Source organism: Lepidochelys olivacea, assembly GCF_965140295.1.
Source record: "Lepidochelys olivacea isolate rLepOli2 genome assembly, chromosome: 11".
Lineage (NCBI taxonomy): Eukaryota > Metazoa > Chordata > Testudines > Cheloniidae > Lepidochelys > Lepidochelys olivacea.
The window spans coordinates 41,751,084-41,772,585 of NC_140421.1; the positions used below are offsets into that span (position 1 = coordinate 41,751,084).

At 41.7% G+C, this 21,502-nt stretch overlaps 1 protein-coding gene across 1 annotated transcript in view; it reads left to right on the forward strand.

Annotated features, from left to right (window-relative positions):
* The window catches only part of MAP3K20 (mitogen-activated protein kinase kinase kinase 20), a 125,989-nt gene extending 105,170 nt beyond the window's left edge, over positions 1-20,819 (forward strand). Inside the window, exons 17-20 of the mRNA XM_084643367.1 lie at positions 7,694-7,810; positions 9,589-9,663; positions 10,824-10,974; positions 19,498-20,819. Of these exons, the coding sequence (XP_084499493.1) occupies positions 7,694-7,810; positions 9,589-9,663; positions 10,824-10,974; positions 19,498-20,189 (1,035 nt within the window). The 3' untranslated portion in view covers positions 20,190-20,819. The remainder of the gene's footprint in view (positions 1-7,693; positions 7,811-9,588; positions 9,664-10,823; positions 10,975-19,497) is intronic.
* The last annotated feature ends 683 nt before the right edge of the window (positions 20,820-21,502 follow it).

Sequence of the window (21,502 nt, forward strand, 5' to 3'; positions counted from 1 at the left end):
AATGCTGAATCAATGATGGATGGGTACAAGAAAAACAGTGGTACAGGAAGTTTTGAATTAAACAAGATTGTTTCCTCATAAGCATTTTCTCTAACTTCAGTTTTGTGATTGAGAATTTCTTATATAAATCCTTTATCATACTGAACATGAGACAACAGGTTTTTGTGAAAAGGAGGTAAATTGAGATACCAGTGGAGGCTGGGGGCTTGGACTAGTATTGAATTTGTCTCATTCATGGGCAAAACCTTCTTGGTTTGCTATGTGGGGATTTTCTCCTTTCTTTTTCATTGTATTTTGGATTTCTTTTATCTGAAGCATTTTCCAGTTGTAAAGATGGATTTCCCATTGCAGTGTGAATTGCTTGTACATCCCCAGTGCACATCTCAGGCACCCATAACTTGTGGTGCTATACAGCTTCTTTTCTGTAGGTGCACATTGTGCCCTGCCTTGTGCAGCCATGCAAGGGAGTAAGGGGCAGAAGGCTTTGAAGTGTTGGGGGAGGTACTCTACACCAGCTATATGCCTGGCACATGGGGGCTTCCCCCACAGAACAGGTGGAATCCAGGAGGCAGATTCTCACTCTTCGCAGGTTTCCCAGGTTGCACCTGAATTAGCACAACAATGTACTGCCCCTCGCTAGGGACTCATGAAAAAGCAGTGACTGCAGTTTTCTTAGTGCGTTTCTTCATGTAACTGTGGAAAGCTTCCTTCTTTTGTGGTTATTTCGCTCTCTCGCTCTCTCTCGCTTTCCAGCAGATTTTGCTTGCATTGTGAGTTGGTGTGTGCATACAGGAGAAGGTATATTTCCACCCCTGAGGTGTACTATGTGCTAATCCTTCCTTTTCTGGGATTTCACCTTTGTTTCATGAGTGTGAAACAAAGGTGAAATCCCACCTTTCAGTCGCAACAGGAATGCGCAAACCCTATCCACCATGGGCTCGTCTAGACTGTGGAAGCTTCCCCCAGAATTCTAACCGGATTTAAAACTGGTTCAGCTAATCCAGTTATAAAACATGGTTGGGACCGAGTGCACCCTACCAATGTCATATAAACGAAGCTCATGGGGGATAGGGGACTCCCTGACAAATGTAAGCCAGGATTTTTTTGTGGAATATGTTTTAAGAATTGTGGTAAGAAAAATTGTAGCCTTCTCAGAAGGTTTGGTGAGCAGGGTTCTCTGGAGACGTTCCTAGCTTTGCTGTTCAAGAAAACCACATTGGAACTCTGCTTAAATGCACTCATTTAAACCCAGTGACAACCAGCCCAGGTCTGATTCATTTTAAAACTGGTCGGAGCCATAGAGTAAGTCAGACTTGGATGGCCTGAACTGCCTTTACTGGCCTGGTTTCCAAACCAGCGTGTATTTTTTAACGGTCTGTAAAAATAGTAGGTCATCTTCACCCAGGTCTATACTAGGACTACATGGCCCTGACTTCTGGGAGGGTTCTGAAGGTTTATTTTAGTATTATTTATTTATATGTAGTGCTATATCAGAGAGCTATTCCAAACAAATGTACCTGGTTCTCTGGTTATCCCAGTGGGATAAGTCTAAAGACACAGGCTGGTACCATGCGGGACGATTCAGGACAACATAATACTAAAATGTAATGCCACATCTTCATTGTAACTGAATGCAATTTAATGAAAGCTTGTCATCCTTTTCTACCTACTGCTTCTTCCACCCTTTCCCATCTCTTTGAGACTTAAAAAGTAAAGGAAGGCTAGTAGCTCTTTTCTCTTTATAAACAGTCTGTCAACACCAATTTACTTTGCTTTTTGGGGAACTCATCGGGTTAAAATCATGGCAAAAAGCAGTTAAAGCTACATTCCATATCCAAAATTAAGATGTTCCCATTTTCCAGCTTTTCAGTTTTACCTCACACACATAGGTGCATAGGTGCGTTTACAACACTGCCTATTTCAATTCTTTTGGAGTATTTCTTGTGATCCACAGCCTCCTTTGCAAGACCCTTGAATGCCTTTAATCTCTTACACATAAAATTTTCTAGTCTAATAATCTTTGATTTAGTCCCAAAGATTTCTCAGCACTTAAAAATTCCGAAATATCATATAGGAGTCCAAGCAGAATCATAGTCTTTTATTATTTATTACAGCAGACGTGTGTAGATTCTAATAAAGCAGAGAAAAGAGAAATAGTTTCTTTGTAAAACTGAAAAAAATACCTGAGCAATAAAATAAATATAACTACAGTTTAACTAAACTGATTAATATAATCTGTCAAAGTGGAGAATCACTTAGTCGGGCAAAATGGTATGCCTCAATGCTACAGTGTCATTGCTCATTGAAATTTTAGCACAAGGCACTTTGAACTCATCAGGTTTTCCATCAAGAAGGGACCACTTGGGCCTTATTCTGATCTGACACTAGTGTAAAACGGGTGCCACTCTACTGATTTCAATGTGGTTACTCCTGGAACACCACCAGTGTAAATGAGATCAGAAGCAAGCCCATACTCTTCGAAGGTGTTGAATGTAGGATGCGGTGCAGCAATTCCTATAGGAAATGCACATTTTTATTGAACTGTAAAGAGGTATATGCAGGCTCATTGAATTTTTTGGCTGAGTAACTTGCTCACTTGCCTTTCTATAGAACCTTTTTAGTATATATCTGGATTTTTACAGTACACCCAATGTGGATGTAATTGCCCTCTTCCCATCCCCATTCTCATACATGCAAAGTCCCAATAATCTGTCTTTGTACAGGGGACGTGAGCAGGTTCCAACCCATAGACAGTCTGTTGGCTTGCAGCACAACCTCGCTCCAGGGCACTACTCCAGAGTGAAGTCTAGAATAGTAGCCACTGCATCTCCACATGGACAACAGTGGATGCAATGGTACTGCCCCAGCCTAGCCCAAACCTCCTTACACACCAGCCTCTCCTGGGCTGATATACAGAATCCCAGTCATGAATCCCTGAACAGCTACTTCCCCTAAAGGCAATCCACCCCGTGCCCCAACACAGTCCCATTGCAGAGTGAAAATAGCACAGAAAGCCTGGCACAGGCCCACAGCGTTGGAGGGTGGATTTCATCCTTTCTGAGGGCATGTTGGGCTTACTCCCCTGCACCACTTTTGGAGCTGTCTATCACTAGTGGTAACTGGAAGCTGTCTACAAAAGTACAGAGGTTTGTTAAATGGCATGAAGATATAGTCAGTGCTTGGAAAAGGGAATACTGTTTTTCACATTTCCACCTTTAAAATATTGCATTCACAAACAAGTGAACTGGCAATTTATTTTTATGGTGATGATCAGGGCCCTAAAAATCCTTATTTGCTTGCAACCACTTAGTGAGGACAGACCTTTGTACACATGGCAGCTAATCTCAGAACCATTTCTGTCTCAGAACTCTGTCTGTCTCAGCTGCTGAAACCTGCTGTTTTAAAGGCAGTAGAGCTGAACATCTAGTGACAGCACCTGGGTTATTTATCATTATGTATAACTCGCAATGCTACATTTTATTATGCTGGATTTACATGAAAGATAATATCAAATGAAAGATATTTTTGCATATTTAGCTACAATAAGGTCCCAATATTATGTTCCTCATTCAGGCAAAATTCCCATTGATCTGGGACTTCTGCCTGAGTGAAAGATCAGGCCCTTCAAGTAAGCACACAGGCAATCAATTATATAAATGTATGTTTAGCTGGCATTGTTTCTTTATTTTTTAAGAGCACCTCTCTCTAAAGCCCCCTTTTTTCCTCCCCATACAAAACTGAAACAAAAAATGCAATGCAGCAACCTTCTCTGTACTGGTGTCTAGTTGGCAGCAATCTGCCCTGACCTGAGACATGAGCCATTGTTAAGGGTATAACACATTTACATATTTTGCAATAAAACATCAGTTATTTGCATTACTGTGTCAAGTTTTATTTGATTCTTTCACCTAAAAATGACTCATTTTCCTTTCTTGTATTTTAAAAACCAACTACTCTAAGCTTGTTTGAGAATAATCAAAAATTGCCCATTTAGCTAGAAGTCATTTTCTTTTCAAAAGGCAAACGTTATTTAATCTTTCAGCTGTTCATTGTGCCATCATAAATACTTTCTTTTCAGCACAGTTGTGGGGACTGAAATGAGCCCACTAATTGCCTCCCATTTCGACTGACATGTGGTGGTTTAGTGGAAAGAGAACACAGCAGGGAGAAGGAAATAGGAGGCTGAGAAAATGAGAGCTAATTATTTTCACTGCCTCATGTCAGGCTCTGTGTCAGCCTTGTTTTTACAAACTGGAAGGTTTAGCACTAAATAAAACAAACTGGCGTCATGTTTTTATATACTGGCAGTGTCATGGAAGCAGCTGCACATCTCAAAGACAATATAATGCCTGCATTCGCATGGACACCATCTGACAGCCACTGTGAGCCACTACTAATGAGGATATCACAGTGGTGCCAAGTGAAAGGTGCTGAATTATGTATGATTCTTCATCAGTACAGCAATAGTCCTGTACATCATTATGAGGCATTGTTTTGCTGAAGAGATTAAAACATTCTTAGTTCCAGACCCTGCAACCTATACATGCTACAAGAGGTTATTAATGGAATTTTTAGGGAGAGTTTCTTGTGGCTTTCTTTTTGGTTAAAAATATCTCATGGGACTAAGCAGTGGCAGGTCATGACACTATATATAAAAAGAAGAGAAGCAAATTAACCATACTTGTGTTATCTTCCTTTAAATCCAGCATAATAAAATGTAGCGTAGCAGGTTATACATAATGATAAATAACCCAGGTGCTGTCACTAGATGTTCAACTCTTATGTCTTTAAAACAGCAGGTTTCAGCAGCTGAGATAGATAATAGCTAAGAATGGAAAGGAGCTACCAGGGGCCTAAATCATCAACATGCTGCTACTTCTAATGCCAGCATGACCAGCACTTTTTTCATATTTGTTTCATCTTGCACTACATCTTATGTTTTCCAATATCCTGTTGCCTGCTAAGATGCTGTTTCCATTTTTCCTGGACTCTTAAACTTTTTTTTTATTGCCACAACTGAATTTAAAAACATATCCTAAATTCATGCCTCCTTCCAGAATGAGATCTCTCCCCAGGGAGTGTTTTTTGTACCAAGAGGTGTGTGTTGTTGTTTAAAGCCCCTGGCTGATCTTTTATGTTTTCCTTTCGTTTTTCATTATTGACATTAATATTTGTTGTTTTAAGGTGAGTGATATGATCACAGGAATAAACGGAAGGCCTGGTTTTTAAAGTGTTCTTGCTTTACTCTTATGGATCTTAGGAGTAGTGAGTTTGTAATACTTTTATGATTTGCTTTTCTCTTACATTCCTACAGCCATTTTCAGAGGCTGTTGATTTATTGGCTTGTTCTAAATATAAGTCAGAAATTATCTGCACTCAAAGTTTGAGTGTTTGTGCCTCAGTTATGCAGTTGGCTTCCTCTTCATAGTTCGAAAGCTAAATCTGTTTTATTTATTTAAATCAAAACTGAAAAGATAGATATTTGACAAGGCTTTGTGTTTGAATTGTAAAGTGCCCAGGGACATCTTTTGTGAAGGACATTGTGTAAATACATTTATAAACAGATTTTTTAATGTGCCACTTCCACAGAATATGTTTTGTTCCCCACTTTATCCAGGTAGTAAACTTTGCCTTGACTCAAGAGACCTTTATGGCCCTGATTCAGCAGAGAACTTAACCACATGCTTTAGTTCCAATGAATTAAATAATTTGAATTAAGTGCTGTGCTGAATTGAAATGGACATAAGCATGTATTTATGTTCTTTGCTGAATCAGGGCCTATATATTAATAGGGGGAAGTAGAGCAATAATCTTTTCTACTTTTAAGCTTCTTTGAACTGTAGAAAGCTAGTGTTGCTTACTGAATGGTTAAACCTAAAGATTAGTATATACTTAAGGAAAGTAGCTGACTAGTAAACTGATCACACAAGTGTCTTGTCCACAAATCGGGCTGGTCTCTTTTTAATTTAAAAGATAAGTATTTTAAAAGGTGACATAGCAATATTCCTCAGATCAAATAAGATGTTCATTTTCCAGTGGACATAGAGGGCAGATTGAATGGTTTGGCCTGTGACAGACACAGAATTTTGAGGAGGAGTATGGGTCTGAGAACAGCGTTTTAAGGGATAAGGTTTCATATTTCATTGTATGAAACTGCTGTTTAAAGAAGAAAAGGCCTTGCTCATGCACTGCTCCTAGTATAGCTGAGTCCACAACTGTTTGGGCCAAAGTGGTTTATTACCCTATCAAAGAGGCTTCTTCCTTTGGGTCTGATCCAAAGAGTTGCTACGCACCTTTACTTTGCTACTGAAGTTACTGGGAGTTACCAGGTACTCCGAGCCTGTCAGACCCTATATTTAATGCAGTAATTACAGTTTTTCCTTTGGAGATAGGGGTTTGAATCACATTGTTTATCAAAACAGATTGATATTCATCAGATTTGTTTTGGAGGGAGACTTCACCAAAGTAGCACAAAATCCAGATTTACGCAGTAATAGACATCCTGAAACAAGATTCTGCAGTGCAAAGCATAGGAAGTAAAGTGGTGGTGATCTCTAAGCGCTCTGCTATGGTCTCTGGACCATATACCGTATTCCACAGAAATACACAGTGTTAAGTTTGTGCACATGGAGAAATTGAGGCACACGGACTTGCCAAAGGCCACGTGGCAATTCAGCGTCACAGCCACAATTGCAGCCTTGGGGCAAGATTTCAGCAGAGCTCATAATCTATGTAAGCACCTAAATGAAGAGGCCAGTTTTTCAAAATGCTCCACGCTCAATGAGGCCCCAGATCTCCTGACTCCCAGTCTCTCTGCTCTGTTCACAAATCAGTAAAACAGAGTAATAGACTACATTGCTTCTCAATTAAAACTCCCAGGGCCAGGCTAATGAGTCAGAGCATGGGCATAATTTTAAGCATGTTTAAGAGCTTTGCCGGAATGCTCAACACCTCAGAGGATCAAGCCCTTTGCAAGGGGCTGAGTGCTTCTGATGGGTGGCTCCAATCCAATCAGTGGGACTATTCACCCGCTTCCAGCCAAGCATGTGCTTAAGTCCTTTGCTTGATCAGGGCCATAATTATTATTTTTATATGAAGTCCTGAGCTCCTTGAACTCTAGCTGAAATGAACAGGACTAGAGGGCGCTCAGTATCACACAGGAGGATGCTTGGTACCTGATATAACTGGGTTCTAATAACTTGCTGCTCCTTTATTCCAGCAGTTTTTTTAGTGGCATTTCTTAGACTCTATGATCATTTGTTCTTGGATTCACACGGAAGGACTCGTCTGGGCCCACTGGGAAATAAAGCTGATAACTCAGCTTCTCTCTACTGCTGTGTTACTCTGTCTCAGCTTGCTTATGGAAACCTTCCATGCCTGCTCCTGAAACCGTATTTACCTATTAGTGTAAATATACCTGCTCTATCTTCCCTGAGCCTCTCAGAGGAAATTCTACCATTTAAGAAACTAAAACACAGTATCAAAATGACAACTGTTTCTCAGATGTGAACTAATAGAAATGCTACCAAGAAAACAGAAAGGTTCATTCACTTTGGATACTTTTATCCTGAAAAGAATCCAGTAGGAATGTATTCCAAACCTTGGGTTTTAACACATTTAGGGTTTTGCAGATTTTGTTTATATTTTGTATTGTTTCTTGTTCTAAAATGTTATTACTCTCTTTTAATACTAGGACTGTAAATGGAAAATGTTTATGGAGATGGATGGGGATGAAATTGCAATAACCTACATAAAAGATGTGACATTCAACACTAACCTACCTGATGTAGAGATTTTAAAAATGACAAAGGTAGGGTTCTGTTTACAGCCTTTATGAATTCATAGATCTCAAACAAAAACATTAAATACCAAAGCAGTAGATTTTTGTGCTTGTGAAAACCTCAGTCTCTTGACAGCTTTTAAATAAAATGCATTATTTTTGAAGATTTGTATCATAATTTGACTGATTTGTTAATATTCCCTATTAAGCCAGGCTAAGGATAAAGCAATATGAGAGGAATCATTTAAAATGTTCTTCTTTTACTTCCATGATATGTTTTCTTTATTTGCTTACCACATTTAAATGAAAGAAAAAGTGCAAGTGATGAAAATGTTCCACTTACTGAAACTTCTATATGCTATTTGTATTTTTTTTAAACTTTGACTTTGTTATGAAACTCCTCTCTCAAATGTGATAAGATCTTAAACCCTACCCTTACAACCAAGATCAGAGCACAGTGCAAGGTATGGAACCTTGATTCCACAAAGTCATCAGAAAAGTAGTGAGCAGCCAATGAATAGAAAAGTCACAATAAGAGGGGGAAAAAACCCTGTCCGTTAACTTTAGTAACTCAAGCCCTAATGGCATCATAAAATGCAGCTTGTGACCATTGTTTTACTACAAAAATGGGAAAATGTGGCAAAGAAATGGAGTGGGTAGTCGGATGTATTCCACATTGAGCACCGTCAGTGAAATATAGAGCATCTTCAACTCCACCTCAATGGGAGTTTAACCTGACTTCAGCATTTGCCTCTAAATATTTACCAGCCAATGTCTTGACTGATTTTAATCTAGGAGATGGAAGTTGTTTTCATAGGCAGGGCACTCTGTTTGCTGTTCATTTCTAATTGATTGTTTTTTATTAATGTGACCCACCCTAATACCTTGGCAATGTGTAACAATATAAATTTGTAAATGAAAAAATATGCAACATCTTGATTGCCAATTAGAATGCTGCTCTAATGTGCCCTGATGGAAAAACTCTCATGAATGGCTTTAACTGTGTACATTCCTTATTCAGCATTCATTGGCTGTTTTGTCTTAGGAATAACTGCTGGAGCCAAACCCTCAACAGGGAAAATAACAGGAAATAACAAAATATGGTGTTACCATGATAGGCTTATTACATAGTATTTCCCCACTGGAACTACCATTAATGCTGTCCTTGTGTTTATGTGGCCACTGAATGCTGGAACCTTTATTATTAGTGTTAAGATTTGCTAGTTTTTGCATTTTCTCTTGTGAGAGACATTTTTTTGTATTTCATTTCTCAAGGCTTTGCATGTTTTTTCCTGTTAAATTTTTATCAGTATTAAAATTAAACACAAGGAGATTGTCAGGTATAAGCTTAATATTCCGCATACTTCTACACTCTTTTAACCTGGAGGAGAATGTCTTCAGGAATCTAAGTATCTGTTCTTGTTGTTTTTTAAAATTTCCTCTTTGTTGGCAAGAAATTAAAAAAGAATGAAATAAAATGTTAAGGTCCCTACAAAAACATTGTGTTTCTTATGCTCTGTCTGTAAAAGCAGTTAGCTTAAGTATACTATACTCCACAAATACATTTTACTGCTAATTTAGTAATGAATGTGGTATACAAACAAGGAAGTAAACAATTCCGAACGGTGTTGCTTTATGTCCCATTAATACATAGGGAAAATATGGATGCATTTGCCACATGAAAAAGGACAAAAGCTGTAGGGAATGAGTTTTTTTAAAAAACCTTTTTGGTGTAATAATAAAGCAATCAAATGAAAATAATAATCCTCCCCTCCCCACACACATGCTGTTTATTTTTCCCTTTTCAGCCACCATTTGTAATGGAGAAATGGATTGTGGGAATAGCAAAAGATCAGAATGTAGAATGTATTATTACATATGAGGTAAGTGCAGAAAAAGTAAGGCAAATACTTATCCAAGTTGAAAACCTACAGCATAATTTCATTAAAAGCTGGTAGCAGGGCACTTTGACTTTGCTGCATACTGTAATCAAGGTCCAGCACTGCATAATTAATTGCAAAATCTCAAGTTCTGATGAAAAACTGAATGATGTTTTCAGAGTCTGTGTGTTCAGATTCCTGAACACAAAAATTCCTCACGAAAGCTTATGCTCAAATAAATTGGTTAGTCTCTAAGGTGCCACAAGTCTTCCTTTTCGTTTTGCGAATACAGACTAACACGGCTGCTACTCTGAAATTCCTCAAGTAAGAAAACTTTTTTATTTAAACAGCGGTCAGTATTGCTGGTGTTTGTTTGTTGTTGTGTTTGTTGTTACCTTGTCAGGGAAGTGCTAATTAGCTGATGAACAACAGGAGGAGGAAGAAGGTGATGAGAAATGGAGAGAAACATAAAATAAAATCTGGAGACAATTTAGCACTGTTTAACCTGATGGAAATTAGACTTTGTATTAAAAGGTTTGGCTTACTTACAAAAAGTGTTTTATAAAGACCAACAGTATGCTTCACATTGAGGCTAATAATTGAAATCCCAGCTCTGTCCTGAGGTATGGATTCAAGCAGGGCTATCGAGATAGGAAAATGCTGGACCTGGCTTACTTGTCTCAGAAGTGAAGAACAGTGGTTTTCTCTGATACGAAGACTAACCCCAGGTTCCTTTTAGCTGGTAGTGCCTCACAGGAGTCACAGGGAAAGATTGCAGGATTAAAGAGCTTTCTACTGTAGGCAAGTTACCATGAGGGGAATCCCCCGCAACAAATACCTGCCTACTGCCTATCTCTTTTAGCAGAAAGGACTATTTACTTGAAGTGCAACTTGATTTAGTTATTAAAATATTTGTTAAAAAGAAAGGCATTGCAATCTTGCCCTCGTACAGGATATTAACTAAAAGGGGAATTTACGATCAGATTTTTAGCAGAATCATAAAACTGTTACTCAAAAGCCTCTGGATTCTAACAATCTCTGAGATCAGGCTAGAAACCCTCTATACAAAATGACAACAACCTCAGAGTGTTATTGGAAGGTCACTGGTGTGGCAGTTTATTTTGTTGTGTCCTAAATCATAATCTGTTCTGTTTCTTGAATAGGGTGATGTCAGAGCTCCAAAAACCACCAGACACATACATGCAGTTCAATGGAGTAAACTGAAAGCTCAGGATGAGGTGAAGTCAGTGCAGCTCATGATCCAGACCTCCCTCCCAAACTTGGAGGGCAGGCCAGGAAGCAGGTCCAGCTCAAGTAAGTCAGTATGTTTGGACGGCATTAAGTTTACTGCTGAAACATGCAAAACATTTAAAGAAGGCATAACAAAAACTCACTAAGTAAAATTCTATTTCAGCAATATGGGTCCGTGTCTCAGCTTTGGCAGGGATCTGTGGCAGCTGGGATGTCTTGCTGGGATGTATGCAGGAGAAACCCAGCAAAGCCATAGCGAGCCAGCGTAACTTTGAGGGATGTGAGAGAGAAAGACACTGGAAATGTTAGGTAGTCATGTGCTTATTGGCCCAACTGGTTAAAGTGGGATTATTCTGTATATGTTGCTAAAGTAGTGGGTCTTTGAGACTGTAAATAATTCCTGGCAATAAGTTGTTGCTATGCTGTGCACCATGCCACTTGGAGCTTCACAGTGACAGCAGGAACAGAGCTCTGGTCATCCTGCTCCAAAAACCACCATCTCTTTCCATCTGAGTTAAAGGAGAATTTGCACTAGATATCAGTAGTAAAGGGCCTTAAAAAACCAGCTGAGTAGATCTGATCCTATCAGGTAGAGGGCATGTGCCCGTGCACACACACAAGTTCATTACAATTGTTTATTTGAAGTTTATCTTAACGTCTCCACTGATGTTTTAATTGTAAGTAGTAATGGGAGGTAAATCAATCTTTTGTCCTAACTAAACAGCCTATTAGTACTCCTGAAGATGTTTCCGTCCATCTGTCCAGTCTTCAGTTGTCTGAAGGTTGCTTTCTCACATTCATACAGTTTTACCATCTGTCTGAGCCCACCATGCAAGCCTTTCCAAACCGGAGGTTTGTCTGCCCAGTGTGTCAGTGCTCAGCAAGCAGGGGTGTAAATCTACAGTGATCTAGCATACTGCACGCTAACTGGCCATGTGAACCCTGCTACCATGCACTAAAAGTTCTGTAGTGCTTTGACATACTTAGTGGCCAGTAGCAGTATCTGCACGGCACACTAAAGTGCTGTAGGTTCACACTCAAGCTTTCTGAGCATGAAGAAACCCTGTATGTATGCTCTGGGTCTCATACTCTTCTCTTTAGCACATTAATGGAGGTTGGACCTATGCATCAGTGGGCAAGTTGCTTCCAGAACTGTGGAGGTCCCTCAGATAGTGGAGCCATGAATGTTTTCACAGCACAAGGGAGGAGGGTAGATTCCAGGGACTATGCATAGAGGGGCCCAGCTGTGGCAGAGCTCAGCTTGAGTGGGGCTCCATGCTCAGGGTGGAGGGGTCAGGTCAGGAGATTCACCACTGGGAGAATAGAATCATAGCTATCAGGGTTGGAAGGGACCTCAGGAGGTCATCTAGCCCAACCCTCTGCTCAAAGCAGGACCAATCCCCAACTAAATCATCCCAGCCAGGGCTTTGTCAAGCTTGACCTTAAATACCTCTAAGGAAGGAGATTCCACCACTTCCCTAGGTAACCCATTCCAGTGCTTCACCCTCCTAATGAAAAAGTTTTTCCTAATATCCAACCTAAACCCCCCCCACCCCCTGCAACTTGAGACCATTACTCCTTGTTCTGTCATCTGCTACCACTGAGAACAGCCTAGATCCATCCTCTTTGGAACTCCCCTTCAGGTAATTGAAAGCAGCTATCAAATCCCCCCTCATTCTTCCCTTCTGCAGACTAAATAATCCCAGTTCCCTCAGCCTCTCCTCATAAATCATGTGCTCCAGCCCCCTAATCATTTTTGTTGCCCTCCGCTGGACTCTTTCCAGTTTTTCCACGTCCTTCTTGTAGTGTAGGGCCCAAAAGTGGACACAGTACTCCAGATGAGGCCTCACCAATGCCAAAAAGAGGGGAATGATCACGTCCCTTGATCTGCTGGCAATGCCCCTACTAATACATTCCAAAATGCCGTTAGCCTTCTTGGCAACAAGGGCACACTGTTGACTCATATCCAGCTTTTTGTCCACTGTAACCCCAAGGTCCTTTTCTGCAGAACTGCTGCCGAGTCACTCGGTCCCTAGTCTGTAGCAGTGCATGGGATTCTTCTGTCCTAAGTGCAGGACTCTGCACTTGTCCTTGTTGAACCTCATCAGATTTCTTTTGGCCCAATCCTCTAATTTGTCTAGGTCCCTCTGTATCCTATCCCTACCCTCCAGTGTATCTACCTCTCCTCCCAGTTTAGTGTCATCTGCAAACTTGCTGAGGCTGCAATACATGCCATCCTCCAGATCATTAATGAAGATATCATTAATGAGGATTCTTCAATCCAGTTTGGCAGTAGGATCACATTATAGATACAGATTGCTGCTTGTGGGGCTGAAGTAAACTTCACCCAGTGGCTTTTGGGAGACCATTGTCCTTGTCTTCCCCCTGGCCCACTGCATCTTTTCAGCATCCTGTCCAGCTACACAGGCTGGATGCTGGGCTGAGGATTTTCCCCCAAGAGAATATACCCCATATTCTGAAGTGTCTCAGTGGTGGGACTCAAACTTTAATCCATGAATAGTCACTGAATGGCTTTAGAGAGGGAGCGCACAGTAGCTTTAGTGTCGCACCCTGATACCGCCTACAAACGTTGGCTGAATCAATGTGTGATGAAGATGTATCTGTCTGCCTCCATATGCTGACAAACTGACTCTTAGCCACGAAAAAAAGAAATGAGCCTGCTGTGAGCAAGAGGATCCCCTCTGTGTCTCCTCCCATCTCTTCCTTCCAATAGCTGTAGGGGAAGAGAGTCTTCCCCCAGCCCTTCCTGGCTCCTTGGAGGGAATGTTCTCAGTGGCTTCTATCCTGGCCTCCTCTCTCCACATTACACAAGGGGGCAGGAGTACTCCAGTCAGCTCTTGCCTTCTGCCTCCCTGTGTTCTATTCATGGGCATCCAGAGGCAGAGGCAGCTCCCACAATGCCAGTGAGATTTGCTCTGCCTCCGTATTAGGAGCAGTGTTGTGATATGGATTCTCTTGCTCTGCCTAGCCATCTGGCAGAGGAGGCAGGGTGTTCATCAGAGCCATGGACACTGAGCTGCTTGCAGAGCCATGAAGAGCTTCAGTGCATAGCTCACACTGCACTGGAGGGTAAATCTAGCCTGCACATATAAGACTAAATGCCAGCAGTGCTGTGGAGAAGAATGGAAATGTGCATTACAAATTCTTCTAATACGTCTCAACGTGATCTCTTGGGCCAGCCTGGACTTGTGATTATTCAGTTCCAGAATCTTTATGAACAATGTTCATTGCGATTTATTCAATGAGATAAATGAAACAGGTTTTAAACTGAGATCACCGCACTGCTCAGACCTCTTTCAGAGTTCAGTGCACTGTAGATGGTCAAACGCAACCCTGCTGTAATTCCATTGCCTTCAGTAGAGTTTTGCCTGAAAATCTGCCCTCAGGACTCACATTATGATACAGACACACATACCTAAAGGCAATTTTGTGCCCAAGCTAAAGGGAGCCCATCAACATTCAAATATAGAAAACTTTTTAAAAAATTGCCAGTTCTTCTGTGGGCTTATGTGTTTAATATTAGTCTCCCTCCCCTCCCCTTCATTTGGTTCTACACCCCTTTACACCTTGTCACTATGAAGGTTGTAAGTTCTTCAGTGCACAGTCTGTTTTCTATTATATGACTGTACCGTGCCCCGCACAATGGAGTCCTGATCGGGGTCTCTGGGTACTACTGCAATACAAATAATATATGAGAGTAATAACAGAATAATGGATTGCTACTATGCCCAAACATACGCTGTTTCATATCCTGCCTACTGAGCCATAAGATTTGTCCCACCCTGCAGAGAGATCGGGGTATTTCCAAGCTGCCAGTCTGAGGATGTCCAGTGCAGCCCATATCCCCACAAGCTCTGCCTGAATAACGGGGCTGCCTAGGCCACAATCACATCTAGGACAAGGAATGTAGTTACAAGACAGTGGTACCCTCACCCAGCTGTAACACAGCTCTAGTTTGCAATGCAGATGGGACCTAACGTATGTTCTGTAGGGGTATGTCTACACTGCAATAAAACACTCACAGCTGGCCCATGTCAGCTGACTCAGGATCATAGGACTTGAGCTGTGGGGCTATAAAATTGCAATGTAGATGTTTGGAGCCAAACTCTGGGACCCTGGCGGGAGTGGGGGGTGGGAGAGAGACCCAGAGCCCGTGCTTCAGCCTGAGCCTGAATATCCACACTGCAGTTTTATAGTCCCGCAGCCTGAGTCAGCTGATGTAGGGCAGTGTAGACATACCCTAAGGGATTGTCTTCACTGCAGAGTTAACTCAGATGACTGGCACCCAGGTCAACCTAGCCCAGGTGTGAGCAGTCACATTGCAAAGCCAGACCCGAGTTAAGGTGACCTTGCTGGTGCTGCACTCACCTGGGTGTGTTGCTAGGACTTCAGGAGGCATCTCCCATGGTTCTTTGCAGTAAGTTTCCCTGCTGTATGATGCATTCCCAGTAAATTGTGGAACAACTTGTCTGCCATTCTAGGAGTGAGGGGCATTGTGGGAAGCTGCTGGAGGACTATCAGCACTCAAGTGATTAAGCCTGCATCCTTACTTCAGAGGGGGTGGATACAACCCTGCGTGAACATGGCACATGATCTCTAACCCTCCTCCCAGCCAGGCCAGCTAACCTGGTTTTAAAGCACCACCAAATTTGGGCTTTTTTTGTATTAATGGGAGGAGGTTTAATGGCAACACCCAGGTCAGACCCTGAGTTAACACTACAGGAAAGACATACGCTCACTGGGCTACATATTAATTCTGCATACAGAATGTGTCAGAACCAAGATATCAGGATTTCCAATTCTGAATCAAGCAGTAGGAAGAGGGAAAACCTGCTGTGGCCTCACAGAGATTTTTAAGGCATAGAAATCGTTTCATTGCAACAAACAGGTGAGGTCCCCACTAGGAAGCTGACAACCCCTGTGCAAAGAGTGACACAGAACAGCCATTAAAAACAGTAAGTTTACTACTTCAGGTGCATCAAAGAGAGCATCTCATTCAGGGGATCAGTTAGTGGTGGTTTCCCTGATGTTATGAGATGGCTGCTTGCCACATGAGGCAAGGAAGCAGATGTGCTTCTGCAAAATAGTAACAACCAGAGTCCCAAATTAAAGTCCTGAAGCTGCCATTCCTAGGTATATGAGGTCCATGTTTTGCATCCACAGGCTAGTGAGAAGAACAGAGGAGACTGAATATAATATGCAGTACCTAGAAAGCACAAAATGCTCATACTGCACACATTTCTTTAAAACTGTAACTTACCAGGAGAAGGCTAAGAAACCTGGAAAGCCATTCACATCGTCTTTTTCAGGAGGGTTCATCTTTATGTGTAGACAGAGCTGTCTGACATGGAGGCATCACAATCAGCCCTTGACAGGAAAGACTCTTCCCCTTTGATATATCTGACATAAAATTGAAGTGATTTTAATCCCTCAGCATTCAACTAAAAGCCTGAGGAAGGGAAAACAAATACTAGCCCCCCCCCTGCCCTCCCCAGCCCACAAAATGGGAATGATTTTCTATTAACTCTTTAAGAAGAGAAGATATTTAGTTTGTGTGTACACTGTAAAGGACAGTGCATTAAACCAGACCTCTGAAAATTTCCCATTGCAGATGCTGTGGTAACATCTCTAGTAAAAGACAGTATTCATGACAGAACTATTCTACCCTCAGAAAACCAGCAATAAGATGGAGGAATCTGAAATCCTCTGCTATAGCTATTTGCATTTCAGCTGAGTTTAAGCAGCCTGGAAATGCCAAGTTTATGGTCTCCTGTTGGAATATTAGCATTTTTTAAGGACAAATCCATTTAAATCTATTTTGAACAAAATTACTTAAGCTTCATTCTGTATGTATATTGTATATATCTATTGTATGGCATCTTATACAAACAGGCCTAATTTTCAGAATGGCTTCAACTCAAGTTGTGGGTGCTAAGAACTTCTGAAAATTAAGCCCTCTCTCTATCTGCTGTTTTTTACAGAATCCATCAACGTAGAACCTTCCCAAATAAATTAAATCTACATAGCGAGATCAATAGTAGACCTCACAAAATCTTCTGTTCTCCCTTTCTTGGCTGTAGAAAGATCTGCTTGTCTTACATATGTATAATAATGTTGGGGAATCTTATGAGTTTTTTTTATTTATCTAATTTGACTTCATTCTAATTTTATTTTTCCATGTATTATATTTTGATATGGGTGCAGCAGGAAGTCTTTTACAAAAGTTTTCTTGCAACATGCCCTTAAGGCGGTTAGACTGAATTAGTCTGACCTCATTACACAGCTGTTATCCCCTCAACTGAGAACAATATTTCTGGCTCTGATGCGCTTTGTAAAGTGCATTGTCCTACAGGTGCACGGCTTTTCTTGGCGGGTTCTGAATGGAGATGTGGTTCTGATCTGTTGATGACTTTGAAAATTAGGACCAAGTCCTTGTTACAGTCTGGAGGCGATGAACGCAGGTCCACAGAAGCCAGATCCCCATCGAGGATGGAAGAGCAGTTTCCTAGTCAGATGCAGGTTGAAGAAGGCATTTGTCACTATGGATGCTATTTGTTCATACAGGCTTAATGAAGAGTTGAATCGGAATCCACCCTTCATACCAGTTAGACAGTTTCTCCCCTGCAATTTATCACCAGAATGGGGAGGACAATGTCTGGGCTGTTTCTTCAATATATTTGCCTCTTCTGACCAACATGACTTCAGTTCTGTTTGGGTTGAGTTTGAGACAGCTGCTCTTTATCCAGGTGATGATCTCTTTCAGGCATTGGGACATCCTTGTGATCTCATGGGCTGTGCTGAAGTGAGATCTACAGGTGGATGTCACTGGTATAGCGTTGGCAGAGGAGCCCATAGCATTTTGCCCCCTCTTCAAACAGTCTTAGGTGGATATTAAACAGAAGGCGAGACATCACCAATCCCTGTTGGAAGCCATTGTAGTGCTGAACCATCTATGTTACATAAGTGGGACAATAGTATCCTACGATCAACTGCATCCAAAGCTGCAGAAAGGCCAAGAAGTATGAACATTGAGGTATAGTCTCTATCCATTTCAATGAGGAGCATGTCTTTCAGTGCTACTAGTCCTTTGTGCTATGCCCTGATCTGAAGCCTGATTGTGAAGCATGCAGTATATTGGCAGATGTCACATTACTGGAACGTGGTTTCCACTCCTCTGTCAATGATTTTGATGAAAATGGGAAGTTAGAGAAGGGACAATAGTTGGAGAGAATTTGCTCATCCAGCTATCTGAGGATCTGAAGGACAACAGGAAAATTGGCAGGTTTGTGTCTCTGAAGAAAACATTGCTTATTCTAGTTCGCAGGGGCTTTTGCTTTGCAGGAGGGGTATAGACCTGGTTTGCAGGTAGTGCCTTGAATTTTCTTTAAGGGCTTGTAGGGCTACATCATGTGTGAAGGGTCCAAGCCATCAAGAGTGGTATATTAGTAAATGCTATCTGGTCCTGTTTCAAGTTTACAGCTGCAGTTAGTTCTTCACATATTTGGTTGATCTTCTCTGTGAAATGGGATAGAGCTCTTCATGCTGGTTGGTGCTTAGTGTTTGGATTACGTAAGATGGATTGACTATCCAACACCTCTACCAGCTGTGATTTGATGGCTGGATGGCGATGGAATAGAAGGTGGGGAGGAATTCATGTGGGGCTTTTTGGGGGGTGGAGAGCAGGAAGGTGGGTGTTGTTTCTGTTACTGCAGTGGTATAGTTCTTCAGGAAGTCTTTGTGCTGTTGGTGGATGAATTCAGATCAGGTTTTGCATCACTTCTGCCTATGCACTTCATTGGATGTAATTTATGTGTGAACCCCAGTGATCGTTTTGATCAGTGCAAGTGTAGAGAGTGGCTTGGGGCCAAAGCATCCGCAGTACTGGGTGTCAGATGATTATACAGTTTTATAAGCACCCTGCCTAGTAGCTGGGTGGTTTGGTCTTCTACAACATGCTGAAAGAACAGATTTCCTTCCCTGTATATAGGTCATTTTTGTGACTTACTGTATTTTATTGGCTCACAACTATAGTCCTTGGAGCACTTGCTGGTGGTCCAGGTGGACAGCTGGCCTGTCACATGATGTTGTGGCTCCTTGTTTCAAGCTTCTTTTACAGGTCTCAGGCTCTTCTTTGCAATGTAGGCTGTGGAATCATTTCCCAAGGGCAGTAGCTGAAGACAGATCAGAGGGGATATTTAAAACTAGACTACACAAAAAACAAGAAAACATTCTTTAGGAAGCAAACCTGCTTTGGTGGGTAGATGGACTGAATGGTTTAATAGGTCTTTTCCATTTCTAACCTCTGTGATCCACACAGGTGACACTATATGCACCAGTTAATTGATGCATTAAATAACATTGTTTTGAATACTGTAAAACCTGGCATTAATTTCTGGCAGGCTGAGAGGGAGGGGAATAACTTGACTGATATGTTATATTTTGCTACATTCTTAGCAGCAATTACTCTCTAGATATTTTGAGTCCTTATCGCAGGTCTTTATTAAGTGGGAATGCAATTTCTTGGCGATTCAAATCATGTGACTCTTGTTTCCATTTATATTTCAGATATAGATGTTGAATGGATGTACACTCTAAGACTGCGTCAGATGGAAAAAAGCACTTCACACCATCATTCCCATTCCCACAGTCCTAATAGTGTGACACAATTTTTACCATACCTTCACAACCAAGACTCCTATGCTGCTGCTGTAAGACGGACACGAATTCCTATTAGCTATCAGATTACACCAATAAATCATTCCAGAAGTTCATCTCCAACCCCATATGGACTGATGAGAACTCTATCGTCGCTACATCTTAATTCAAAGGGAAGTAGTACCTCTAGCGCAGCTTCTGATAGCCCTTCAGAAAGGGACAGATCTGCAGGCAAAAGCAGGAGCAGTTATGTCCGTGACTCTGGACTCTCCATAAATGGAAGATATAGTGGAAAAAGCCCACAAACTGCTTCTGCAGCACCTAGTCATTCTGGAAGAATGTACAGGACTTCCCAGTCAACACTCAACCCATCAAAGTCATATGACCACAAAAAGCGCACACACTATCCCCATCAACCCAAGTCCATACCAGGTATGCCTTTGAAAACAGAAAGCAAACCTAAAGAAAATGATGAAGAGACCAAAGTTAATGAAGGTGGATGGATAAAGGTAGAGTATTCAAAGAAATCTCATAGACAGAGTACAGGCAAGTCACCTAAAGAGAGACCAAAGGGAACTTGGCGAAACCGGAGAACGTTCTGAAGAGGGGACTAGCTGACATTTTCTAGAGCGGTTTTTTCCCTTTAATTTAACAGAATTTTTGGTTTATACAAACCAAACCAGACCTACTGCTTAAAATTTTTCCACCCTTAGTATATGCCTTCTAGAAGACACTACCTCTTACTGAGATGACAGCCAAACTCACTCAGTCAATGGCCACTGTTGGAAGACAGGATACTTGGCTAGATGGACCATTGGTCGCCCAGTATGGCCTGCCTATTCTCATGTTCAAACAGAGAGCAGAACCGGGGTTCCACCAGTAGTCACAGCTCCCACAAAGAACATCTGTCCCTGGTCATGATGTTTTCATTCCAAATGTTGGTGAATTGCAACTTCTTTTCTCTCCTCCCTTCCTTGGCTTGTGTCCCTGGTTGGCTGGGAGTCCGTTACATTAGCTTAATCATTCAATACAAACTAAATAAGGTAACTGTGTATCATGACAAAAAGTTCTTCTGTTCATTCTTATCAAATGTTGCTGTTATGGCACCCAGCAACCTCACGCTCTGGGTGCCAGTAGTGTGCCCTGATGTTCAGGAAGAGATCATTATCTTAGCCCTGGTCTACACTAGGACTTCAAGTCAAATTTAGCAGCATTAAATCGATGTAAACCTGCACCTGTCCACATGATGAAGCCCTTTATTTTGACTTAAAGGGCTCTTAAAATCGATTTCCTTACTCCACCCCTGACAAGTGGATTAGTGCTTAAATTGGCCTTTCTGGGTCGAATTTGGGGTACTGTGGACACAATTCGATGGTATTGGCCTCCGGGAGCTATCCCAGAGTGCTCCATTGTGACTGCTCTGGACAACACTCTCAACTCAGATGCACGATTGTTTGCCGTTGCTCTGACACAGGGAAGGGCGACTGATGACACGGCTTACAGGGTTGGCTTACAGGGAGCTAAAATCAACAAAGGGGGTGGCTTTATATCAAGGAGTATTTCAGGCAGGACTTCACGGAGGGTTCCAATAAGAAATGGTGCACCTAAGTTATTGTTCTTATTGGAACAAGGAGGTTAGTCTGGCCTCTGATTGATACATGGCTAGATTTCCCTTGCTGCACCTTCTCTGTGAGTGACTGCAGTGTGACCTAGAGGAATGAGTCCCCTAGATGGGGGGGGGGGGGTTGCAAATGAGTACAAAACAAATCTGGTCTATTTCTTGTTTTGATACACTCCATCTATCTTTTACATCTTTGGCTGGCAGCAGACGGTGCAGAAGGACTGCATGCCATCCACATCTCATGGCTGCCCGGCAGAAGATGATGCAATAGGACTGCTAGTGATCCGTATCACC